We start from the raw sequence: 27087 nt of genomic DNA, 5'->3' as shown, positions 1-27087 counted from the left end.
GTCCCTGCTGACTGCAGAGGGGTTGGACTGGATGACCTTTGGAGGTCCCTTTCAATCCCAACCATTCTATGACCCCTCAGGTCCCTTCCAAGCTAAGCCATTCTATGATTCTGTGATAATGCAGAGGGAAAGAGGGAAGGATGGGATTCTGGGAGAGCTCCCCAGGAGGTGGATGCTCTGAAGACATTCACAAGCATGCAAGCTGATGGATGTAGAGAACACCAGGAAGAGGTGCAAGCTTTCCTCACCCTGAAAGTGTTTGATACCACAGAATCACAGAATACTTTGGCTTGGAAGGGACCTTTGAAGGTCATCTAGGCCAACCCCCCTGCAGTCAGCAGGGACATCTGCAACCACAGCCACTTGGAGTGACACAATGTGGTGAAGCACTCAGGCTTTGACAGCTTGAAAGAAAAACATAAGCAGTGGGAAAAAATGATATTTTGCACTGATATGTGAGTCAAGGCACCATCCAAAGGTCATTAATGGTAAGGAATAAGAGATAATGCTAAGGGAAAGCCTCAGGGTGACTTCAGGATTTTGGGTGGAGCTGGTTGCTAATGGCTCCACATCACAGAGACACTTAGGAGCTAATACAACTGTTATCTGCCTTCTGGAAGAGAAGACAACTCCCATTTCTGCCCAGCCACTTCTGATTTTCTGACCTTCCTCCCATCCTTCCCTTCCCTCTTGTGGTCTTTCTGCCTTACCCAGCCCTTTGTATTTCCTGGCAGAAACTCCACTGAGCCAAGGAGCAGAAGAGGAATTGTTTGTGGGAGGTTTTAAAGCCAGGCCCAGATGCAGGGATGGTTTTGTTCCAGAAGCTCACAGGAAAGCATCTCATCCTGTCTCTGTATGAAATGTGGAGCATGTGAAGCATATCTAAATGGAGAAGAGGTTCCTCTGGTGCTGGGAGGCCCTCTGTGGACACTGAGAACAACCAGAGAGCACATCTTAAATCCAAAGAAATGTGAGCCAGGTGTGGGCTGGAGGTGGAGGGGATATAAAACTGTGGCTCCTCTGCCCGCCCTTGGGCTGCAAGGCAAAGAGAGGAGGAAGGCAACTCTCAAAATGGTTCTTGCAGTCCCTTTTTGATCTCCCCTGGCGGAAGGAGCTGAAGTTGTTCAGCCTAGAGAAGAAAGGACTCCAGGACCTCAGAGCTGCCTTCCAATACCTGAAAGGATCCTACAGAAAGGCCGCAGAGGGACTTTTCATAAGGGTGCCCAGAGACAGGACAAGGGGGAATGGTTTGAAGCTGAAGGAGAGCAGGGTTAGAATGGATCACAGGAAGAAGTTCTTCAGTAGGAGGGTGGTGAGACTCTGGAATAAGCTGCCCAGGGAGGTTGTGAATGCCCCCTCCCTGGAAGTATTCAAGGCCAGGGTGGATGAAGCCTTTAGCAGCCAAGTTTAGTTGAGAGGTGTCCCTGTCCATGGCAAGTAGGTTGGAGTAGATGATCTCTGAGGTCCCTTCCAACTTAAGCCATTCTAGGATTCTCCTTAGCCATTAAGAAGGAAGATGAAGAGAAGGAGAAGGCCATGAGAAATGAAGGTGTGTACCTCATCAGCAATCAATGTCACAGGAGATGAGGGACAGAGAAGATGGAGGTGTGGTACTCCTGTGAGCCCAACTCTGCCCTTGTACAGCTAAGCAGCTCTCTTGTTTGTCTTGAAAACAACACTTCCCAAAGAGAAAAGGATGGGGAGAAGGTCTGGAGAACTAAAAAAAGGGAGAGAAAAAGAAGTTTTGCTGCAGAGCTGTGTAGAGGCAGAGAGAACACAACCCTGCTTTGTGTCATCAAGTGCAGTTCCAACAAACAACCCGTTCTGGGTCCCCACTGGGGAGGCCTGAGGAAGATCTATTAGCATGGCAGTGACTCAGTCTGTGTCAAGAGGCTCCTGGGTACTCCCCTTTTATTTTCCACTCCTAATGACAAATTTCACCTCCAGTCCTCAGCAATTTGTTTCTAGCTGATGCTGTTTACTCCTGTGTTGATTTGGAGGGAGCTGAGAGAACTCCAGATGAGGCTGCTGGTTTGGGTGAAATTTCTCCCCTTAGCCAGGCAAATGCTTTTTTGTGTTCCCAGATGGTGGTGGGTCCTGGCTTCCAGACCCTGCTGAGCTTGGAAGCACAGGCTCTGGGAGAGGGTGGCTGGAGAAGCAGGTCACAGCCAGCTCCTGCCTGCGCTGCTGATTCCTGCCCTCTCTCCTGCTCCCCTCCTTTGGTGAGACTCAAGCAGCACATAGTGAGGGGTTAAGATGGGGAGCTCCTTCCCTTGGGTGTACATCACTTCACCTTGGGGACCTTTTAGTCATGGATCCTTCTGATGACAGAAGAGATGGAATGAAGAGTGATAACCACTCAGAGCAAAGTCAAGTGATGGAACAGCCTGGAGAAGAGAAGGCTCCAGGGAGACCTTCTGGTGGTCTTTCAGCACTTAAAGGGGGCTACAGGAAAGATGAGGACAGGTTTTTTTTCTCAGGGCCTGTTGTGACAGGACAAGGGGTGATGGTTTGTAACTAAAAGAGGGAGATTCAGGCTGAAGAGAAGGAAGAAATTTTTTTGCCCTGAGGGTGGTGAGACCCTGGCCCAGGTTGCCCAGAGAGGTGGTAGACACCCCATGGTTGGAACTATTCCAGGTCAGTTTGTTTGAGCAACCTGCTGTAGTTGGGGATGTCTCTGCTGCCTCTGTCTGAGTCACTGAAGCAGGCAGCAAATAACACTGAGTAAATATAAGAATAAATATTCAGCACAGGAGCTGGATCAGACCTTGATTTTGTTGTGAAAATCCCAAACTCTAAAGTCTTGGTGAGATTTTTAGCATTGGTCATCCTGACCTATCGTGGACAGAGTCTGCTGCCTGACTTCAGCCTTCTTGAAGGTGAAAGAAGTGCAGAAAGGAGGAGGCTCAGAGGAGACCTCATTGATCTCTACAGCTACCTGAAGGGAGGTTGTAGCCAGGTGGGGGTTGGGCTCTTCTCCCAGGTAACCAGTGACAGAACAAGAGGACACAGTCTCAAGCTGCACAGGGGGAAGTTTAGGCTTGATCTTAGAAAGAAGTTCTTCACAGAAAGAGAGATTGGCCATTGGGATGGGCTGCCCAGGGAGGTGGTGGGGTCACCATCCCTGGAGGTGTTAAGAAAAGCCTGGATGAGGCAATTAGTGCCATGGTCTGGTTGATTAGTTAGGGTTGGGTGACTGGTTGGACTTGATGATCTCTGAAGTCTGTTCCAACCTGTTCTGTTAAAGTCCAGCACTTTCCAAGCTGTGTCAGATGTGCTCTAGGCTGTGTTGTGAAAATGAGACTGGAGTGCTGGGGATGATAAATGGGAGATGGTATTTTCAGAAAATGCATAAAAATGATTTCTGATGTCTACACCCTACCTCCCAAGAGATCTATTATCCCCCAGCACTGGACACACCAACTCTTAAAAGTTGGTTAAATTTGGTTTATTGAGCTGAACATATCTGAACATTTTGCTCTAAGCCCTTTTATTTTAGCCTCAGGAGACCTCAAGATCCATTGCTGTCTCTGGCTTCTCCTTCCCACCCTCTTGGCAGGACTTAGTCTCCCAGGATGTTGTAGGGACTGGCTGCTGTGATCCATCTGGGAGAAGATGTGGCTGGTGGAACTTCTTCATCCCTGCACAGAACAAAGGTGAAGACAACCTCTTCTGACTTGTTTTCATCATAAATTCCTGCATGTGGAAGAGATTCTCCTTGTGAAATTCCCGAAGAGGTCACAGAATCACAGAATGGCTTGGGCTGGAAGGTACCTTAAAGATAATCTATTCCAATCCCCTGGTTGTGAGCAGGGACACCTTCAACTGGATCCTGTTGCTCAGAGCCATATCTGACACAGCTTTGAACACTTCCAGAGCTGGGGTTTCCACCACCTCTCTGGGCAGTGTCTCACCACCCTCACAGAAAAGCATTTCTTCCCAATATCCAATCTAACTCTGCCTCTTTCAGTTTAAAACCATCACCCCTTGTCCTATCACTACTCTCCCTGAGCAAGAGTCCCTTCCCATCTTTTCTGTAAGCCCCTTTAAGCACCAAAAGGCCACCAGAAGGTCTCCCTGGAGCCTCTTCAGGCTCACCAACCCCAACTCTCTCAGCCTGGCCTCCCAGCAGAGGGCTTCCAGCCCTCCCAGCATTGCTGTGGCCTCCTCTGGCCCTGCTCCAACAGGTCCCTGTCTGTGCTGTGCTGAGCACTCCAGAGCTGGACACAGCACTGCAGGTGAGATCTCAGCAGAGCTCAGCAGAGGTGCAGAATCCCCTCCCTGCCCCTGCTGCCCACACTGCTGGGGATCAGCCCAGGACACAGCTGGCTCTGGGCTGTGAGCACTCAGTGCCACCTCATGTCCAGCTTTTCACCCACCAGCACCCCCAAGTCCTTCTCCACAGGGCTGCTCTCCAGCCCTTCATCCCCAGCCTGTGTGGATACTGGGAACTGCCCTGCTCCATGTGCAGAACCTTGCCCTTGGCCTTGTTGAACCTCATGAGATTCACACAGCCCCACTTCTCCAGCTTGTCCACCCCCCTGGTCACCTCTGTGCCCTTCCCTGGACCCAGTTGAACAACTCCATGTCTTTCTTCTCTTGCAAAGTCTGAGCAAAAACCAGAGTGGATAATTTCCATATTTCTTCCTCCTTTTCCCTCCCTCCCTCCCTCTTTCCCTCTCCTTTCCCCCCTCTCCCTTCCCCTCCCTCCCTCCCTCTCCTTTCCCCCCTCTCCCTTCCCCCCCCTCCCTCCCTCTCCTTTCCACCTCTCCCTTCCCCTCCCTCCCTCTCCTTTCCCCCCTCTCCTTTCCCCCCTCCCTTCCCTCTCTCCCTCTCCTTTCCCCCCTCTCCCTTCCCCTCTCTCCCTCTCCTTTCCCCCCTCCCTTCCCCTCTCTCCCTCTCCTTCCCCCCTCTCCCTTCCCCTCCTTCCCTCCCCTTTCCCCCTCTCCCTTCCCCTCCCTCCCTCTCCTTTCCCCCTCTCCCTTCCCCTCCCTCCCTCCCTCTCCTTTCCCCCCTCTCCCTTCCCCCTCTCCCTCCCTCCCTCCCTCATTCCCCTACAACCCTTTTTTCCCCAGCAACCAGGCACAGGAGGGACTCACAGCAGCCTTGTAGCCAGGTCTGTGCATGTATTTGGTACAAAGAAACAAAAATCTCTGCATCCTGTTCCACAGAGCTCACATCAATCTGACAGGACTCAAATCACAAAACAGAAATACTCTGGCTAATAAATACATCTGGGTGGGGTGGGGGGAATAAAGGGTGATGGGGGGAGGGAGGAGAGGAAGGGGGAGGAGGGGGATGAAAAATAAAAATCTCTACATAAAAAATTCCCATGTCTGCTAATGAAAATGTACACTTATATACACACTGTAAACAATAGTAATGCCACCCAGCTGCAGCCCAGGGCAGGCTGGCAGGGACCTTCCTTCCCCCTTGAACAGAGAGCCTGCTGACACTAAAGCTGCTCTTCACCACCCTTCACACCTGGCTGGTTGAAGCAGCAAGCAAAAAGTGACAGGAAGCCAGTGCAGGGAGGTGCAGAGCCCTGGGGAACCAAGGTCCAAGTGCTTTGGGACATTTGGAGAAATGGGGCCATCCCCTCAGCTCCTCACACCTTTCTTTGTCCAAGGAAGCCAGTGGGGTCAGACCAAAGTTACCTCCTGGAGGTCTGAACAGGCTTCTCCAAACCTGGGAGAGCTTGGAGATTAAGAGACTCAAAGAGAAATGTGCAATTTTAGAGCCTGGGGTCGTGTTTCATACAACATTGTCCTTCCTCCCTGGCCAGCAGAGGCAGCCTTGTCTGCTCTGGTGATGCTCTGCACAGGCAGCCTCAGGCTCCAGTCCTGGCATTGCTGCTTCTGATGCAAGATGCTAAATAAAAGGGAGTCTCTTGCTGAGCTAAGCAGCAATATTTTGCCTGAATGCAGCACAGCAGGGCTCAAGCCTTTTCTTCAGCACCTTCTGTGGTATCTCTTGGGGCCAAGTCAAATGCAGCAAGGAAATGAGCCAGAATTTGGGCATTTAGGGGTCTGTATGCATAGGATCATGGAATGGTTTGGGTTGGAAGAGACCTTCAAAAGTCATTTAGTACAATTCCCCTGTAATCAGCAGTGACATTCTTCAACTACAGCAGGTGGTACAGAGTCCCAAGCAACCTGACCTGGCATGGTTCCAGGGATGGGACAGCTGGAGGATCTAAATGCAAATATTTCAAAGTTGGGGGGAGGGGGGGGGGGGGGGAAAGGAAGAAATAAATATATTTAAAAGATGAGGGAGAAATTGGGGGTGCCTCATTTAAAAGATCAGGGAGGAATTGTGAGTTTCTCATTTAAAAGATCAGGGAGAAATCGTGGGTTCCTCATCCCTGGAAGTGTTCAAAGCCAGGCTGGATGAGGCTTTGAGCAACCTATGCTAGTGGAAGATGTCTCTGCTCATGGCAGGGGTTTGGAACTAGATGATCTTGATGGTCCTTTCCAACCCAAACCATTCTGTGACTGTAAGTGTAAGCAATAATGTCAGCTCCTTCGTGGGAATGAGCTCAGCAGCAGCTGCTAACAGCCCCTGCGAAGCCTCCATTGACAGGAGCATACCTGCCCATCTCTAGGAGGACATCTGCTCCTCTGGAGATGACACACACCTATCAGAGAGTGCAGTGTGCCTGTGTGGGCTTGTGGGTGCCTGGCTTACCACATGCTGTGGGTGTCTGGCTGTGGAGAGACAGCAGGTGGATTTAGGGTATCAGGTAATGGTAGGACTAGGGGGGATGGAACAAAGCTGGAAGTGGGGAGATTCAGATTGGATGTTAGGAAGAAATTCTTCCCCATGAGGGTGGTGAGAGACTGGAACAGGTTGCCCAGGGAGGTGGTGGAAGCCTCATCCCTGGAGGTGTTTAAGGCCAGGCTGGATGTGGCTGTGAGCAACCTGCTGTAGTGTGAGGTGTCCCTGCCCATGGCAGGGGGGTTGGAACTGGATGAGCCTTGAGGTCCCTTCCAACCCTATGTTTCTATGATTCTAATCTGCTCCTGAGCATCAGAGAGCATCTGATGGCAAATGTCCACCTTCCCCCTTGCCTAGACTTTCACTCTGATGATAGCTGTGTCAGCTTGTCCTGAACTGTGCCCTCAGACTGCATGTTTTGCACATGCAAAGCAGTGTCACCACCACAGGGCCCAAACATGCAGCTCTGGGTGCTTGTACTCCCTCCCACAGTGGCACCTGTACACAGGCATCCTGAGAGGTGGGTGGAGTTATGCCTTCTCTTGGACTTCCAGGCACCTCTGCTTTTCTGTCCTCTCCCTGACACCTTCTCTGCTCCATCCCCAGTGCCACCAGAATCTCCCCAAACCCCAAGAAACCAGTGGCAGCTGCAATCCTTACACTCCAAAATGACTTTCTCTGCCACCCCATCACCACTGCAAGGTCTCACTATCCTTCAAGGCCAAAGAAACAGGAAAGAAAAAAGAGAGAACATTTCCCCATGGAGGTTCTCCTGCTGGGCCCTTTGGTGAAGTGAAACCTCTGAAGCTGGCAACCTCTGTCTGGTTTTGCAGAACCTGCAGCCAGTGATGGGTGTGGGTTTGGTGGAAGTGCAGTACTGCCTGTGTGCCCTGGAGGAGATTTCTGCTGGGCACAAACATTTGGACAAAATCTGCAGGTCTTTGTGCAGTAATTCACCCAGATTGGAGTCTTGCATGGACTGAAGGGGAGAAGGGTGTTGAGAAAGGACCAGCTCCAGATATCACAGAATCCCAGAAACATTCAGGTTGGAAAAGCCCCTCAGGATCACCAAGTCCAACCCAGAAGCCTACTCTACAAGGGTCACCCCTAAACCATATCCCCAAGCACCACATCCAAACCACCTTGAAACACATCTGGGGTGTTAACACATCCACCACCTCCCTGGGCAGCACATTCCAATCCCTGACCACTCTTGCTGGGAAAAATGTTTCCTACTGTCCAGTCTAAACCTACCCAGTGGCAGCTCAAGGCCATTCCCTCTTGTTCTATCACTAATTACCTGTGAGAAGAGACCAGCAGCAGCCTCTCTATGACATCTGTTCAGGTAGTTGTAGAGGTCTTCCCTCAGCCTCCTCTTGTTCAAACTAACCATCCCCAGCTGCTTCAGTCACTCCTCATCAGATTTATTCTCCAGGCCCTTCCCAGCTTTGTTGCCCGCCTCTGCACTGGCTCCATCCCCTCCCCATCTCAGTGTGCACTCTACAGAGAAGCCCAGCTTTGCCTCTGGCTCGATTTCCTGGACAGCAAATGAAGAGCAGGAAGAAGGCTGACATCTCTTTGCTGTGCTGCAAACAGGTCCCTGCCAGGCTGCTGCACAGGCTGCCCAGGGCAGTGGTGGAGTCACCATCTCCAGAGGGGGTTTAAAAGACATGTACTTACACAGAACCAACCAGGTTGGGAAAGACCTCAGAGATCATCAAGTCCAACCTATTACCTAATCCCTAACACCTCCTGACAACTAAACCCTGGCTCCAAGTGCCACAGCCAAGACTTTTTAGAACACCTCTAGGGATGGTGACTCCACCACCTCCTTGGGCAGCACATCCCAGTGGCCAATTACTATTTCTGTGAAGACCTTTCTCCTCACCTTGAGCCCTGGTGCAACTTGAGACTGTGTCCTCTTGTTCTGGTGCTGGTTGCCTGGGAGAAGAGACCAACCCTCACCTTGTCTCTAGCTGTGGTGCTCAGGGACATGTTCAAGTGGTGATCTGGCAGTGCTGGGCTACCAGTTGGACTTCACGATCTTAAAGGTCTCTCCTAACTAAAAGATTCAACAATTCCATGCCTAAGAGCCTTCCACCTTCCTTTGATAGCCACTCCAAGGAGGATGAGCCAGATGTGCTGTAGGTACATTCATGAAAGCCTTCTAGTGGGTTTGGGGGGCAGTGCTGATGTGGATGAGTTTCCATCCAGGACATGCTGAGTGTCATCTTTCCACCACTCCACTTCACATTCCTGTTCTTTAGTCTCCTGGCTTGAGACTCTCCACCTCAGATCCAGACTCTGCCTCCATCACCTACAAGTCTCCTGTCTCTGCTCACAGCTTTATCTGATGGTCCCTTTTGGTGGCTCACTGCCTGTCTGAAACTTGACCAAACCTGCAGCACATAGCCAAGTTGAGTTTGGGTACCCATGTTCTGAGCTGCAAAGCACAATCTCTGTGAGCCTAGTTGAGGTGGGCCTGCCATGGCTCCAACCTTCTGAGGTCCCCAGAGGAGGTCATGGTACCCTCTTGAGGGGAACTCACACTGTGGGTCTGTGAGCTGGGCAAAAAAACTAAAAACAACCCTCAGTGACATTGCTTTTGACCATGCTAGCTGACACAGCTGAGGAAAATGGCAGACAGCCACCAAAGGCTTTGGTGTGTCAGGTATGGGGAAAGCCACTTGGGAGAATACTCATAGGTGTGACCAACACTCATAGGAGTGCCCAATACTCACAGGTGACCAACACTCATAGGTGTGCCCCTGAGTGGGGAGAAGATCCATCTGCATGAGAGAGCTCCAAGGTCATGTCAGCTCTGTTTCAGCTTTGGCTCTATGGGTAGTAGAAATGGGTCCCAAACAGCCATTCCACCTTTCCTGAGCCACAGCACAGGCTGACCACGGACCTGAGGGAAGCTCCTGGGGTGCATCTTTATTCTGTGTTGTTTGAGGGAGAGAACGGCAAGAGGAAGAAGGGGAGAGGAAACGTTGGGGATGCTGCTTTCCCTCTGTCTCACAGACAGATGCACACTGGAGCAAGATGGGCTGCAAGTGCTTCACAGGAAAGTGAAATGAGAAACCCATCACAGGCTGGAAATAGAGAAGAGAGACCTGCACACCCACTGGCACCAGTGAATGCATCTGGACTGCTCCTCTAGCCTAAAACCAGGCTAGGTGGAAGGGACAAAGCAGAGGTCACGGCAGCCATGACAGCTGAGGCAGAATCCCCCCTGTCCTGCTTGGGAATACCACGCTCTGCTTGCTCTCCAAAGCAAAGGAGGTCCAGTCCAGCCCTGTGGACCTGCAAGCTCCCAACCCAGAATGTGAAGGATCAGCTGCCAGCTCCTGCTTGGCAGTGTCCTCTCTGGGTGCTGCCTCTGGATGGAAATATGATCACATGTACTAAGGCAGGGTCGGTGTCGTGCAGGGCTTGACCTTTCCCCTAGATTGTATGGTGGTGTTTTTAAGGCAAAGGAGACATCCTGGTTTCCCTTGGCTGCACAGCTCCTTCCCAAGACAAAGAGAGCCATCCAACTGGAGGAAACAGCTCTCGTCCTAGGGCCACAGCCACCTCAGCTCTTCCCCTGCTGCTGCAGCTCATTGAGATGGGGATGTGCCATTGACTTGAGGAACCCCCAGTCCCACCGAAGGGGCTGACCTCCGCACAGGGGACGCTTGTCCAACCTTTGGGCAACTGCATTTTATACCTGATTGCTGCTTCCAGCCTGCCTGCCTGCCCCACAGATGACATCTCTTCCTGTTTTCTGCTAAGACACCTCTGAAGAACCCACCAACAGCTGTCCCAGGAGCTTCAAATATCGGTCTCTCGCAGCCTGCAGCAGTCTGTTAAGTCGTAGGTTTGATAGTCAATGGTCTCTGTGAAGTCCTGAGGGATCCCAATAGAGACAGACTCCACCTCTGTTTTGTAGGTGGCTGTCACCCCCCCTTTGCTGGATCCCCCCCGGATTTTGTGGGACAGGCTGTTCATCTTCTCCTTGAGCTGGCTGGACGCTGGCCTCTGGAAAGGAGTCAGCATTTTCCAGCCCTTGAAGCTGAGAGTTCTCCTCTTGGCGGCTCTCTCCTGGAAGGAGGAGTTAAATATGAAGGAGCTGTTCAGGGTGTTAATCCTGGGCCTCAGGTCTGTCTCAGAGTCTTGCACAGAGCTGCTCATGGAGGCACCTCTCCAGTGGTGGTCATAGACACGCCAGAGGGGTCGTCTCCTGCGGTGGCACTGGCACTTGAGCAGCCTGATGAAAGCTCTCTTGAACTCCTTGCTGGAGCAGGGGTAGATGATGGGGTTCACACAGCTGTTGAAGTATCCCAGCCAGAAGATCACCTTGAAGACGATTTCAGAGGGCTTCAGGGATGGGAAGAAAGAACCTTGGAAGAGATTAGAAGAAATAAGTTAAGAGGAAGGGAAAGGGTATGGCGGTGCAGGGCAGCAAAGGTGGTGGTCACAGAATCACAGAATCAACCAGGTTGGGAAAGACCTCAGAGATCATCAAGTCCAACCTATTCCCTAATCCCTAACACCTCCTGACAACTAAACCATGGCTCCAAGTGCCACAGACAGTCCCTTTTTGAACGCTTCCAGGGATGGTGACTCCACCACCTCCCTGGGCAGCACATCCCAATGGCCAATTACTCTTTCTGTGAAGACCTTTCTCCTCACCTTGAGCCCTGGTGCAACTTGAGACTGTGTCCTCTTGTTCTGGTGCTGGTTGTCTGGGAGAAGAGCCCAACCCCCACCTGGCTACAACCTCCCTTCAGGTAGTTGTAGACAGCAATGAGGTCACCCCTGAGCCTCCTCTTCTCCAGGCTAAACACCCCCAGCTCCCTCAGCCTCTCCCCACAGGGCTGTGCTCCAGACCCCTCCCCAGCCTTGTTGCCCTTCTCTGGAGCCCAGAACTGCACACAGTACTCAAGGTGTGGTCTAACCAGTGCTGAGTATAAATCAGCTCAGTCTGTATGAGGTGAGACCTCCAGAACAGGCAGGAGTGATTCTGCTGTTAGGTCCTTGGCTGGCAGTGCCATTGCCACCGGAGTAATGAGCTGAGCCCTGTAGGACTGCAAGGCATCAACCCTCCAGTGACAATGATGGATATTATGTCTTTGACAGGAGCTTCCTACACCCCACTGTCAAAGAGCTCCTGGCAATGGACCCAACACCCTCCAGCAGAGTTGTGAGCCATCGTGGCAAGTCCAGACAGCTTGGAGAGAGGCTCTTAACTGGTACAGGAGCTACACAAGGAGTGGTAGGGATGGAGGATTTTCTTCACACCTCTCCCCAGGTAACCATCCAGCTAATTCTCCCACAAACCCAGCGTGCACAGTGTGTGCACAGTGTGTTGAAAGAGATCCCTCCAGGGAAGAAAGTTGTGGCTCAGGACCCAGCAACCCCATGGCCAAACTTGTTTACCTCACTGTGGGTTCAGCCATCTTACTCAGAACTGATGCTGGAGACCTGCAGCCAAGAGGTTATCTTCCACACCTGAGGGCCAGGCTGCTTTCTGAGACCCTACAGCAGTCGCTGAGGACATCATTTTGGGGACCAGGTTCAGTGGTCCCCATATCTCCCTGGTTTATCAGCACAAGGCAGCCAGGTCCTGTCCCATTCCAGACCAAACAGAGACAACTGTTGCTCAGCTGGTTTGCATGAATCTGTTCTCTCTCTCTCTGCCTTTTCCTATGTGTTGCACTGCACAGCTGACATGAAAGGATGGATACAGCCCTGCCACCTGCACTGATGGAAGAGCAACAACACCTCCTACACTCATGTATCTTGGGTCATCAATGTCAGGAATAGAATCATAAAACCGTAGAATGTTATGGGTTGGAAGGGACTTCCAGAGAGTTGAACCCCCCTGCCAAAGCAGGATCACCTTGGGCAGGTCACAGGAACACAACCAGGCAGGTTTTGAAAGTCTCCAGAGAAGGAGACTCCACAACCTCTCTGGGCAGCCTGCTCCAGGGCTCCAGCAACCTTCACAGTAAAGAAATTTCTCCTCATGTTGAGGTGGAACCTCCTAGATTCCAGCTTGTACCTGTTGTTCCTTGTCCTATCACTGGGCACCACCATCAAGAGCCTGGAACCTCCCTCTTGACACCCAGCCCTCAGCTATTGATAGACATCGATCAGATCCCCTCTCAGCTTCTCTTCTCCAGACTAAACAGCCCCAGGGCTCTCAGCCTTTCTTCACAGCAGAGATGTTCAAGTCCCTTCCCCGTCCTCATGGCACATCCTCTGTTCAAATTTCGAAGTGACGCTGAGGAGGGCTCTTAACGTGGGCTCAGACAAAATCCACCACTTTACCTGCTACTTGGAGACCCTTTTGCCCACCCCACCCCCTGCAGACAATCTTTCTGCTGGAGCTTCCCAATGGTTTCCGTGGTGAAAAAGCTTTCGGCAGCCAGAAGATGTCAGTGTTGCCCTCACACGGCTCCAGCGCTTGGTGTTCCCCGCCCGGACCTGAAATAACTTTCTGACTCAGCCTTAATTTCTTTTAATTTTAGCTCCGGATGACAAATGCAGCGGCCATGTGAGGGAGCATTAATTTGTGTTCGAGTAAATAACATCAGCCCTGCAGAGCAGCGTCATTTACCCTCTGCTCAAAAGCCTGGTGTCAAAACACCACAAGGGGTGCCAGGAACCAGAAGTTTGGGACTGACAGGACAGAAAAATCTCCCCAGACTGTTTGCTAGAGAAAAAAAAAAAAAAAAAAACAACCAACCAAACCCATCATCCAGGAAACCCAGAGCCCTGGTACCAGCAGTGAATCTTCCTTCCACCCTTCCCTCAAATGCTCAGAAAGCCCAGCCAGACTCAACATGAGGTATGTGGGATGCTCTCTGCTGGGGGCATGGGAGAAGACAGATCTCAGCCTGTGCTGATGGTTAGGCAGGGAAAGCACAGATGCAGCCTTGCAGCTTAAATATCAGCTGGAGGCCAGCCCAAGGCATAGGACTGGTGCTCCAGATCCCAGGATCCCAGTATGGAGGGGCTTGGAAAGGCCCTCTGGAGATCATCCAGTCCAACCCCCCTGCTAAAGCAGGGCACCTACAGCAGCTTGTCCAGGATCACAATGGCCAGGGGGGGTTGGAATCTCTCCAGAGAAGGAGACTCCACAACCTCTCTGGGCAGCCTGCTACAGGGCTCCAGCACCCTCACAGCAAAGAATCTTTTCCTCCTGTTCAGATGGAACCTCCTGGGTTCCAGTTTGTGCCTGTTACCCAATGTCTTGTACTGGGCACCAGTTGCAAGAGTCTGGCTCAGCCTCTGGACTCCCAGCCTTTAGATATTGATCAGCATTGGTAAGATCCCCACACTGCCCACAGTATCAGATGGTTCCTGTGGGCCCAGGGTGGCAGGTTGGGGTCAGGGCAACCTGCTGTGGGTGACCCTTCTTTAGCAGCTGGGTTGGACTAGTGATCTCCACAGGGTCCCTTCCAGCCCCCACCATGCTGGAATGTTGTGAATTTGTGATTCTGTCATTCTGTGGACCAGTGGTGGCTTTCCAACCCTGGTATCAATTCCTCTCCTCACTCTCAGGTCTCAGCAGGTTGCTCTATTGTCCTGCCCAGATGTCCACTTCGCCATTTTGCTCCCTACCCAGAGCCCTCCCTCTATGCAAGACAAGCCCTAGCTTTCAGCCCTAAGAGATCCAGCTGGACCCTGCCATAGCTCAGTGTGAACATCTGGGGCATGACAGGAGAAGGACTTCATTAAGCATGCAATCCTGCCCTGTCCCTTTGTGGGGAGAGGGTTGGTGCCTCAGTTTCACAGAATGCATCAGGGGGGGAGGGACCCTCAAAGGTCATCTTGTCCAGCCCCCCTGCAGTGAGCAGGGACATCCTCAGTTAGATCAGATTGCTCAGAGCCCCATCAAGTTTGACCTTGAAGGTCTCCAGGGATGGGTCCCCTGCCACATATTTCTTCCCCTGTACTCAGCACTGGTCAGGCCACACCTTGAGTGCTGTGTCCAGTTCTGGGCTCCTCAATTCAAGAGAGATGTTGAGGTACTGGAAGGTGTCCAGAGAAGGGCAACGAAGCTGGGGAGGGGTCTGGAACACAAACCCTGTGAGGAGAGGCTGAAGGAGCTGGGGGTGTTTAGCCTGGTGAAGAGGAGGCTCAGGGCAGACCTCATTGCTGTCTACAACTACCTGAAGGGAGGTTGTAGCCAGGTGGGGGTTGGTCTCTTCTCCCAGGCAACCAGCAGCAGAACGAGGGGACACAGTCTCAGGCTGTGCCAGGGGAGGTATAGGTTGGATTTTAGGAGGAAGTTCTTCACAGAAAGGGAGATTCCCCATTGGAATGTGATGCTCAGAGAGGTGGTGGAGTTGCTGACCCTGGAGATGTTCAAGAGAAGATTGGATGAGGCACTTGGTGCCATGGTCTGGTTGATTGGCTAGGGCTGGGTGATCAGTTGGACTGGAGGATCTTGGAGGTCTCTTCCAACCTGCTTGATTCTATGATTCTATGATTCTATATCTGGGCAATCTATTCCAGTATTTCACCACTCTCATTGTGAAGAGCTTCCTCCTTCTGTTCAACCTAAATCTATGAAGTGTTGATGTTAACACAAGAAGCCTTAGTTCCTCCTTTAGCAATTTTGATCCCTTCCCCTCTGGAGAAAGGGGCTGATGACCATCAATTCTTTCACAGTGTTGCTGGGAGCCCTTTTTTCAGTGGCTGTTGGGTTCTCAGCAGAGCTGCAGCTCTCTGTAGCATTTAAGAGAGAGGAAAAGAAACCAAAAAAAAAAAAAAAAAAAGAAAAGCTGTGGGAACAAAGCAAATCAAAGAAGGGTCTCTTAGAAATGAGCCTTGCCATTACTTCTTGAGCCAGGCTGTTTGATATTGGTGCCTGCACAAACAGCCTGAGGGCTGGTTAGCCCATAGCTTCCCTCCAGCGTGTCAGGGTTCATCACACCACCTCTGCACCACACACTTCAGCTCTTGCATCCCATTAAAAAAATACAAATTGAAAAGAAAAAAAAAGCTGTGAATTCCCTGCCTTTCAGCTCTGGCTGGTTTGCACTTGCTTGAACCTTGTGTACATCTGAGGACAAGAGGCTCATTTCCATCCTCATTACCATGCAAATAAGCGTGCCCCTTGGAAGAGTGCTGAGTGCAGCCATGGTTTCCTCATTCCATCACACTGGGGTGAACAGAACTAGGCAGGGAGTCCCCAGAGCAGGTCCTTGGCTGGCAACTTCGTGCATGCTAAAGCATCAGGCTCTCTTGATGGCAGAAAAGAGAGAGTTGTGGGACCTTATGCAGAGAAGGAGTAAAGAATGGGAGAAATCAGCTCCTGCTTTCATACACACTAATATGCCACAAAAATGCTCAGGGGGTTGGAGCAGCTCTGCTATGAGGACAGGCTGAGGGAGCTGGGGGTGTTCAGCCTGGAGAGAAGGAGGATCTGGGGAGACCTAATAGCAGCCTGCCAGTACCTGAAGGGGGCTATAGGAAGGGTGGGGAGAGTTTGTTTACAAAGGCCTGCAGGGACAGGACCAGGGGCAATGGCTTCAAACTGGAGAAGAGCAGATTTAGATTGGATGTTAGGAACAAGTTCTTTACCATGAGGGTGGTGGAACACTGGAACAGGCTGCCCAGGGAGGTGGTTGAGGCTCCTTCCCTGGAGATACTCAAGGTAAGGCTGGCCAGGGCAGCCTGATGTAGTTGAGGATGACCCTGCTGACTGTGGGAGGGTTGGACTGGATGACCTTTGGAGCTCCGTTCCAGCCTGGACCATACTGTGATTTTGAGAGAGGGAGGCTTTGGGGGCTGGGCTTTGTCTCAGTCACTGGATAGGATCATAGATGTTAGGAGGTGTAGAAGACTGTACTCTTGAAGAACCTTAGAAACACTTTTTGATGTGTCCAAGGTCAAGAAATAAAAAATGGGAGTAAAACATCAAGTACAGCAACACAGACTGATGCACAAAGCCCTTTAGCCTGGGATCTCAGTGTAAAAGCAGTTTTTGATGTTCTGGCCCCAAAAACATCAGAGCCAGAAGAGGACAATATCCAAGAAGAAGACAATATCAAAGAAGAGGAAGCCCAGGGGTTGTAGGACCTGTGGCATTGGACAAGTTTGGGAAACCTGTTCTTGTTTCAAAGAGGAGCTCCTCTTCCTCACTTAAAATCAGCCCTCTGGACACCTGTCTTGGGCATCCAGCTTAACACTTCCTGGCAAAGCTTGGTGGATTTTCCACAGGGAGAGTTGTTGACACCCACCCATGGGATGGTCTTGGTGTGGTGAGTGGTGCAGTGTGTGTGCACTGTGATCCACTCATCCCTGCCATGCTGGAGCACCTCAGACCCCAGACCTCTCACATGAAGGGTAAAATGAAGACACAACTTGCCCTGCTTGAATGGGACTGCTGCACCTGGGGGTCATGCTCCCAGCAGGGAGGTCTCCATCCAACCCAACCAAATCCACTTGTGAAACAATGAGACAGCCTGGGGAGAAGTGACAGACCTCTGAGGTGTCCCTTCTTCATCCTGACTGCCTACCAAGTGATGATGTTCCTGCTGGTGGATGGAGAATCCTGGCTGTCTCTCATTGTGGGATGCAGCCATGGTGGGATAGAGCTGCCTTATTGATAAGACTCTATGCTGCCTTATGAAGACCCTGCTGAGGACTTTGTCTCCTAACAGACACAGAGTTTCTAATAACACTGCTGGGGGACTGAATGTCCTTTGGGGTCTTCATGCATGTCATCAGTTAATAAAAGGCCACTCCACATCTTGAAGAGTCTGAATCTTGGTGATGGAGCCGAGTCTGAGCAAGGAGTGCAGGTCCTGTGTGACCTTAGATAATTATCTTCAGGATCATTAAGAAATCAAGAAAGCTGCAGGCAAGCTCAGGGAAGGCTTGTCCCCAGAGTGACACTGTTTTTCTCCCAGGTCATGTCATCCTGGTCATATCTGGAAGAGAAGAGACCAGCTAGCCACAAAGCTCTGAAGGCATGGCAGTGCTCCTCCAAGTGGTGATCCCCTCTGCTGTGTGCCTAGTGGCTGCATATCCACATCCTTCTGCATATCACACACATTGGGTTGCTCAGCCTGGAGAAGAGAAGGCTCTGGGGAGACCTCAGAACAGCATTTCTGTGTCTGAAGGGGACCTAGAGGAAGGCTGGGGAGGGACTGCTTAGAAGGGCTTGTGGGGATAGGATGAGGGGCAGTGGTTTGAGACTGGAGCAGGGGAGATTTAGGTTGGACATTAAGAGGAATTTCTTGACCATGAGGGTGAATGAGATCCTGGAACAGCTTGTCCAGAGAGATGGTGGAGACCCCATCCCTGGAGACATTCAAGGTCAAACTCAATGGGGCCCTGAGCAACTTGACCTAGTTGAAGATGTCCCTGCTGACTGCAGGGGGTTTGGACAAGATGACTTTTGAGGGTCCCTTCCAACCTGATGCATTCTCTGATTCTCTGGTTCTGTGATTCTCTATTCCATTGTTTTGAGGTTGTTTGAGAGAGCACAATCTCCTGATCTCTCCTTGTCTGCACTTCTCCACCCTACCCTCTCTATGACTCACTCAAAGGTGATATCACTGAATTGTTTGGAGAGTTGCTGGTCCCAGCATTCAGAGCTCAACAAAGTAAATTAAAGCAAAACAAGGAAAAAAAAAAAGAGAAAAAAAAAAAAGGAGAAATGCAGAAGTGAAAATGGATCCAGGCCAATCTAAATCTAAATTCTGGCCCTGGCTCCCAGTATGCAGGCAGAATCTGTGAGCAGCCTTGCTTTCTGCTGCAGTTGGCAGAGGCATCTTTGCTTTAAAAGCCTGTCCTGAATAGTCCTGTGCACAAGAAGTGCTGCAGATATGGGAGCAGGTGGGGACAGCAAAGTGCCAAAGTCAGAGAGTCATGGAATGGCTTAGGTTGGAAGGGATCTGAGAGATCATCTGGTTTCAACCCCACTGTCACAGGCAGGGACACCTCTCAACTAGCCCAGGTTGCTTGAGGCCTCATCCAACCTGGCCTTGAACACCTCCAGGCAGGGGACATCCACAACCACTCTGAGCAACCTATTCCAGAGTCTCACCACCCTCCTACTGAAGAACTTTTTCCTAAGCTCCAGTCTAACCCTGCTCTCCTTCAGCTTCAAACCACTCCCCCTTGTCCTGTCTCTAGACACCCTCATGAAAAGTCCCTCTGCAGCCTTCCTGTATGGCCCCTTTGGGTATTGGAAGGCAGCTCTAAGGTCCCCCCAGAGTCTTCTCTTCTCTTCTCTTCTCTTCTCTTCTCTTCTCTTCTCTTCTCTTCTCTTCTCTTCTCTTCTCTTCTCTTCTCTTCTCTTCTCTTCTCTTCTCTTCTCTTCTCTTCTCTTCTCTTCTCTTCTCTTCTCTTCTCTTCTCTTCTCTTCTCTTCTCTTCTCTTCTCTTCTCTTCTCTTCTCTTCTCTCTTCTCTTCTCTTCTCTTCTCTTCTCTTCTCTTCTCTTCTCTTCTCTTCTCTTCTCTTCTCTTCTCTTCTCTTCTCTTCTCTTCTCTTCTCTTCTCTTCTCTTCTCTTCTCTTCTCTTCTCTTCTCTTCTCTTCTCTTCTCTTTTCTCTTCTCTTCTCTTCTCTCTTCTCTCTCTTCTCTTCTCTTCTCTTCTCTTCTCTTCTCTTCTCTTCTCTTCTCTTCTCTTCTCTTCTCTTCTCTTCTCTTCTCTTCTCTTCTCTTCTCTTCTCTTCTCTTCTCTTCTCTTCTCTTCTCTTCTCTTCTCTTCTCTTCTCTTCTCTTCTCTTCTCTTCTCTTCTCTTCTCTTCTCTTCTCTTCTCTTCTCTTCTCTTCTCTTCTCTTCTCTCTTTGCTGAACACCCCCAGCTACTTCAGCCTGTCCTCACAGCAGAGGTGCTCCAGCCCTTGCATCATCTTCGTGGCCTCCTCTGGCCTCACTCCAACAGCTCTGTGCCCTTCTTATGTTGAGGACACCAGAACTGGATGCAGGATTGGAGGTGTGGTCCCAGCAGAGCAGAGTCAAGGGCCAGAATCCCCTCTCTTGCCCTGCTGGCCACACTCCTCTGGATGCAGCCCAGGAGATGATTTGCCTTCTGGGCTGTATGAGGGAACTGCTGGCTCATGGGGAGCTTCTCATCATGCCCCAATGCTGTCCTACCATGAACAGGAAATGTGAGGACCAGCAGGATCATTCACACTTGGTGTTTGCTTTGTATGGGGCATGGCCCTGGGCAAAAAAAAACTTCTGACAAGTTGCAGGTGTTGGTGGAATATCATGGAGAAGGTACACAGGGAGCCTTTTCCACTACAAGTGGCATCACAGGAGGTGGAGACAAATGGGTAGCAAGTTAGAAGCAAAGAAGAGGAGATGGCTCATCTCAGCACGTTGCCCAGCTGTGGGTGCCCCTGCAGCAGGAGGCTGGGGATGCTAGGAGGTGTTTGGTCAAGCTCATGTAGAAGAACTCTACCAAGGTGCAAAGCACTCTGTTAGGAAGTCCCCAAAACCATGTATCTGATTGGGCTTCTGGTGGAGATAGGTATCCCAACACCCAAGCTTCTCTTGAATGTGGACTTAAAGACCAGGAGGGGTCTGAGGATTGCCTTAGGATGCAGCAGAGCAGCAAGTCAAGAGAATTCCAGCAGGTACAGGAAAAACCCTGGCATAGGAGGCACCATAGCTGCTGAAGCTCACTGTGGTCACTCCTGGCCAAGGAAAGAGTCAGTCTCTTCCCTTTTTTTTTTCTTTTTTTTTTTTTTTGGTTTTTTTTTTTTTTTTTTTTTTCTGGCTCTTACAAAGCAAATCAATTAAACCTAGCCCAAAGCAATCATGAGCTGCCTCGTTTTGCTCATTACTCAGCTTGCACCCAGCCTTGCCTGGCCCTTCCCAGGCTTCCCATGATGGACAACCTCCCTGATGTGGCTGCCAAGCTTTGTGACAATATCAGGGCTGGATATCAGCAAGGATTTCTGCTTATGTAGGAGAAGGAGTGTCTCAGCTTCTGACCAGTCTTTCCTGACCTTCTCCTCCATCTGCTACTGACCATCTTTGGTGGGCATCTGTAGGATCCCTAGAGGGTTAACACCTCCCTGCAGCTGGTGGTGTGCACTGGAGTGATGGAGGAGTTCCCTGCCCTCCCAGGACAGACCCAAGAGCTGTCTGGCACAGGCAGGAGGACAGCATGTTCACAGTGGCTCTGGTGTTCTCCCTGGAGGATGATGGCATTGGGTTATGGGATGGAATTCCTCATGCTGTGAGGCCTCCCAGCCAGCCCCATAAACAATGTCATAGATGAGTGACAGCTTCCCTCACACCAGTGGAAGCCCTGACGAGCTGCCTGCCTGCCTGCCTCTCTCCATCTAGCCATGCCTGCTTGCCTCAGCTTCGCAGGGTGTTAGGGGTTAGAAGGGATCTCCAGAGATCATCAAGTCCAACCCCCTGCAGGACCATAGAATCCAGCACAGGTCACACTGGAACACATCCAGATGGGTCTTGAAAGTCTCCAGAGGAGGAAACTCCACAACCTCCCTGGGCATCCTGTTCCAGTGCTCTGTGAGCCTCCCAGTGAAGGAGTTCCTCCTCATGTTGAGGTGGAACCTCCTGTGCTGTAGTTTCTATCCATTGCCCCTTGTCCTATCTCAGGGTGCAGCTGAGCAGAGCCTGTCCCCTCCCTCCTGACCCCCAGCCCTCAGATATTGATAAACATTTATTAAATCCCTTCTCAGTCTTCTCTTCTCCAGACTGAGTCCTCAGCACAGCACAGACAGGGACCTGTTGGAGCAGGACCAGAGGAGGCCACAGCAATGCTGGGAGGGCTGGAAGCCCTCTGCTGTGAGGTCAGGTTGAGAGAGTTGGGGTTGTTCAGCCTGGAAAGGAGAAGGCTCTAGGGAGACCTTTGGTGGCCTTTCAGTGCTTAAAGGGGCAGAGCAGAAAGACAGGGCATCAAATTCCCTGAAAATTGTGGGTCACCTTCTGTGGGTCTAACTGAATTTGCTCATCTGAGCAGGTCCCTGGCCTCCTCTTACAGTCAATGGTTTCATCCCTGGACTGTGGGGAGGAGGCAGTAATATGTCTCTTCCTAAAGTGTGAGCCCAGAGTGGGCAGGCGAGTCACACAGGGTCTCAGGTACGGACCTAGATTGGCTCATGGACATCCACATCATGGACATCTAATGTCTTCTGATGAATTTTACCCTTTGTGTCATTGGCATCTGGTGGTCACTAAAGCCTCCTATGCATCAGTTTCTTTCCTGCTCAGGACAGGACTTTCACCACTGGAATAATTGCACCAGTGAGGCTCCCACAGTGGTGACAGGCGACATCCTGAGGAGCCACACAGGTACCTCTGCACTCTGACCCAGCAGAAAGCTAACTAGTAATTCCAAATCTCAGGTTGTGCACAGTGCTGATTTGCTTAGTATGGTCCATCTAGACCCCTCCAGATAAATTTGGTCCAGGGAAGAGTTCACTCCAGAGACCATTCCCACAAGCCCACAAGGACTTGATTATGCAGTCCTCCATCAGGGTCTGCACTCTTAATGGCCTCCATATGCCCTCATGCCACATCACAGGGCATGCATGCAAAGTTTCTGCTTCAGACTGGAAATCCACTCTGGTGGGCTGCCACACAACATCCCCTGCTCTTCCAACAGGGGGCTGGAACTCGAGGATCTTAAAGGTCCCTTCCAACCCAAATCATTCTATGACTCTTTTGCCTGGACTCCTCAGTGGCTGACTAATCATCTGAGACTAATCATCACTGTGCTCTGATATACCCTCAAACCATCTTGCAAAGTTAAGCTTTCAAAGGCTGGTTGAAACAGAGGGAGAACTGATTCTCCCAGCTGGATAGAGGTTGAAGACTGTGGAAGGGAGAAATACTGGGAGACATTCCCAGTAGACCTCACACCAGTGCAACATTTAGTTTGTGTTAGGGAATATTCCATCATCTTCTTTGTTAAATGTTCCTTTCATGGACTACTCTAAAACACCAAGCAGAACTTCATGACCATCAGCATTACTATTCAGAGAGATGAAAATATCATATTCAGAGGGCAGAAAACTTCACTAGATCCATGCTGGACTAAAAATAAATCCCAGCAACCAAGGAAGAGAGGCACCAAAAAAAGGAGTCTGGAGAGTCAGCTCCAGACAAAAATCCACTTAGGAAAACCTTTGGTATCCTGGAAGAGACAATGACAAGCTTCCCAGCAAGGGGGGGGAGTGGTAATGTAAGTTAGTAGAAGCACTGCTGTGACTTAGCCCTAACCTAACTCCTTTGACATATATTTCATGCAATGTCATCAAACCTTTGGGTTTTTTTGGCAAGAAGATGGTAAAAAAAAGTTTCTTCAGGCCTTGGCACAAGAGCTCTCTGCTCCTGCAGCTGGACATGGTGAAGGAACGTGCACAGGGCTCCAGACCAATGGTTCTCCAGCTTTTCTGAACCAAAGCCTGTCCAGCCTCATCACATGTTGCACTCTGGCTGTTTCCTTTAGACTCTGCTTCTCTATGAGCTGCTTACCAAGCCTTCAGGCACTACCACAGACTCACAGGATGTTAGGGGTTGGAAGGGACCTCCAAAGATCATCAAGTCCAACTCTCCTGCCAGAGCAGGACCTTAGAATCCAGCACAGGTCACAGAGGAACACATCCAGATGGGTCTTGAAAGTCTCCAGAGAAGGAGACTCCACAACCTCTCTGGGCAGCCTGTTCCAGTGCTCTGTCACCCTCAGAGTGAAAAAGTTCCTCCTCATGTTGAGGTAGAACCTCCTGTGCTGTAGTTTATATCTGGAGGCCACAGTTTGGCAATCACTGTTCTAGACATCTAGTTCTTGCCTTTATTGGTGGATATAATGGGAACCAGTGTTCTAGACTACTGGTAATGGAAGCAGTGTTCTAGACTACTGGGTCTTGCATTTATTGATGGGCACAACAGCACTTCGTGGTGAGCACTCCTACAGGCTGCTTCTAAGAGCAATCCTTCTAAGAGCTTCCTTAAACCTCCCTTTGCAAATATCTGCTCTTCCTCTGTGGCAACTGCAAGCAGAATCAGAGGATCACAGAATGGTAGGGGTTGGAAAAGGTCTCCAGAGACCACTGAGCCCAGCCCCCCTGCCAAAGCAGCATCACCTAGGGCAGGTCACACACAAATGCATCCAGGTGGGTCTGGAAAGTCTCCAGAGAAGGAGATTCCACACCCTCTTTGGGCAGCCTGCTCTGGGGCTCCAGCAACCTCACAGTAAAGAAATTTCTCCTGATGCTAAGGTGGAACCTCCTGTGATCTAGCTTGTACCCATTGCTCCTTGTCCTATCACTGGGCACCACTGAAAAGAGACCATCACCTCCATCTTGACACCCATCCCTCAGCTATTTGTAGACACAGAAGGTGGCTTCAGCTCACATCCAAGATAAAAATGTGCCTTCCTACCCAGCTGTCTCCTCCACTCTGGCCAGCCTCATTCACAACACATACTTTTTCCCAACTAAAACAACAGCTTGGCAAATTCTGTAGAAAGGGAGTGGAGGGGAAGGATTCTCAAGTGAATCACCTTGAGTCTTGGAAAAACTACTGTGTTTGCTGGGTCAGACCTAAGGCTACTCTTTGTTTTTCCAACTGAGAACTTCTTTTCTCTGCACTTGGTCTTCTAAGAATGTGAACTCACCCGCCCCGTCCTGTTTACACGCTTGTAAACATGGAGATCAGATTTGGCTGCAGGGTAGGCCTTGGAAGGGCTGAATCCTGCCTGGAACACAGGGCATTCTGTGTACAGTCAGGCCAAACCTGAGCTGCACAAAGGAAAAAGGCAATTTTTCACTGGGTCCAACATAACCCAAGGAAAAACAAATGTTTCGCAGAGCAAAATGCTTCAGTCCTGACTTTGATTTGCAGTGCAGGGTGAGCAGAACTCACACCTTGGGAAGGTGAGCAGAACTCACACCTTGGGGAGGTGAGCAGAAATCACACCTTGGGGAGGTGAGCAGAACTCACACCTTGAGAAGGTGAGCAGAACTCACACCCTGGGGAGGTGAGCAGAACTCACACCTTGAGAAGGTGAGCAGAACTCACACCTTGGGGAGGTGAGCAGAACTCACACCTTGAGGAGGTGAGCAGAACTCACACCTTGGGAAGGTGAGCAGAACTCACACCCTGGGGAGGTGAGCAGAACTCACACCTTGGGAAGGTGAGCAGAACTCACACCTTGGGAAGGTGAGCAGAACTCACACCTTGGGGAGGTGAGCAGAACTCACACCTTGGGAAGGTGAGCAGAACTCACACCCTGGGGAGGTGAGCAGAACTCACACCCTGGGGAGGTGAGCAGAACTCACACCTTGGGGAGGTGAGCAGAACTCACACCTTGGGAAGGTGAGCAGAACTCACACCTTGGAGGCAGACCACCTGGGAGGTGAGCAGAACTCACACTTTGAGGAGGTGAGCAGAACTCACACCCTGGGGAGGTGAGCAGAACTCACACCCTGGGGAGGTAAGCAGAACTCACACCTTGAGAAGGTGAGCAGAACTCACACCTTGGGGAGGTGAGCAGAACTCACACCCTGGGGAGGTGAGCAGAACTCACACCTTGGGGAGGTGAGCAGAACTCACACCCTGGGGAGGTGAGCAGAACTCACACCTTGAGAAGGTAGCAGAACTCACACCTTGGGAGGTGAGCAGAACTCACACCCTGGGGAGGTGAGCAGAACTCACACCTTGAGAAGGTGAGCAGAACTCACACCTTGGGGAGGTGAGCAGAACTCACACCCTGGGGAGGTGAGCAGAACTCACACCTTGAGAAGGTGAGCAGAACTCACACCCTGGGGAGGTGAGCAGAACTCACACCTTGAGGAGGTGAGCAGAACTCACACCTTGGGGAGGTGAGCAGAACTCACACCCTGGGGAGGTGAGCAGAACTCACACCTTGAGAAGGTGAGCAGAACTCACACCTTGGGGAGGTGAGCAGAACTCACACCCTGGGGAGGTGAGCAGAAATCACACCTTGGGGAGGTGAGCAGAACTCACACCCTGGGGAGGTGAGCAGAACTCAAACCTTGAGAAGGTGAGCAGAACTCACACCTTGAGAAGGTGAGCAGAACTCACACCTTGGGGAGGTGAGCAGAACTCACACCCTGGGGAGGTGAGCAGAAATCACACCTTGGGGAGGTGAGCAGAACTCACACCCTGGGGAGGTGAGCAGAACTCACACCTTGGGGAGGTGAGCAGAACTCACACTTTGAGGAGGTGAGCAGAACTCACACCCTGGGGAGGTGAGCAGAACTCACACCCTGGGGAGGTAAGCAGAACTCACACCTTGAGAAGGTGAGCAGAACTCACACCCTGGGGAGGTGAGCAGAACTCACACCTTGGGGAGGTGAGCAGAACTCACACCTTGGGGAGGTGAGCAGAACTCACACCCTGGGGAGGTGAGCAGAACTCACACCTTGGGGAGGTGAGCAGAACTCACACCTTGGGGAGGTGAGCAGAACTCACACCCTGGGGAGGTGAGCAGAACTCACACCTTGAGAAGGTGAGCAGAACTCACACCTTGGGGAGGTGAGCAGAACTCACACCCTGGGGAGGTGAGCAGAACTCACACCTTGAGAAGGTGAGCAGAACTCACACCCTGGGGAGGTGAGGAGAACTCACACCCTGGGGAGGTGAGCAGAACTCACACCTTGGGAAGGTGAGCAGAACTCACACCTTGGGGAGGTGAGCAGAACTCACACCTTGAGAGGTGAGCAGAACTCACACCTTGGGGAGGTGAGCAGAACTCACACCTTGAGAAGGTGAGCAGAACTCACACCCTGGGGAGGTGAGCAGAACTCACACCTTGGGGAGGTGAGCAGAACTCACACCTTGAGAAGGTGAGCAGAACTCACACCCTGGGGAGGTGAGCAGAACTCACACCCTGGGGAGGTGAGCAGAACTCACACCTTGGGGAGGTGAGCAGAACTCACACCCTGGGGAGGTGAGCAGAACTCACACCCTGGGGAGGTGAGCAGAACTCACACCTTGGGGAGGTGAGCAGAACTCACACCTTGGGGAGGTGAGCAGAACTCACACCTTGGGGAGGTGAGCAGAACTCACACCCTGGGGAGGTGAGCAGAACTCACACCTTGGGGAGGTGAGCAGAACTCACACCTTGAGAAGGTGAGCAGAACTCACACCCTGGGGAGGTGAGCAGAACTCACACCCTGGGGAGGTGAGCAGAACTCACACCTTGGGGAGGTGAGCAGAACTCACACCCTGGGGAGGTGAGCAGAACTCACACCTTGAGAAGGTGAGCAGAACTCACACCCTGGGGAGGTGAGCAGAACTCACACCCTGGGGAGGTGAGCAGAACTCACACCTTGGGGAGGTGAGCAGAACTCACACCTTGGGAAGGTGAGCAGAACTCACACCTTGGGGAGGTGAGCAGAACTCACA

General features: G+C 51.2%; 1 protein-coding gene across 1 annotated transcript in view; it reads right to left on the bottom strand.

The window, feature by feature from the left end:
• Positions 1 to 10484: 10484 nt before the first annotated feature.
• ADRA1D (adrenoceptor alpha 1D) overlaps positions 10485 to 27087 on the bottom strand; it is a 47372-nt gene continuing 30769 nt past the window's right edge. Inside the window, exon 2 of the mRNA XM_054391389.1 lies at positions 10485 to 11102. Coding sequence (XP_054247364.1) covers positions 10534 to 11102 — 569 coding nt within the window. The 3' untranslated portion in view covers positions 10485 to 10533. The remainder of the gene's footprint in view (positions 11103 to 27087) is intronic.

This window comes from Indicator indicator, chromosome 23, assembly GCF_027791375.1.
Source record: "Indicator indicator isolate 239-I01 chromosome 23, UM_Iind_1.1, whole genome shotgun sequence".
Classification (NCBI taxonomy): domain Eukaryota; kingdom Metazoa; phylum Chordata; class Aves; order Piciformes; family Indicatoridae; genus Indicator; species Indicator indicator.
The sequence above is the reverse complement of the archived record's forward strand: the minus strand, read 5'-3'. Positions and strand labels throughout refer to the sequence as shown.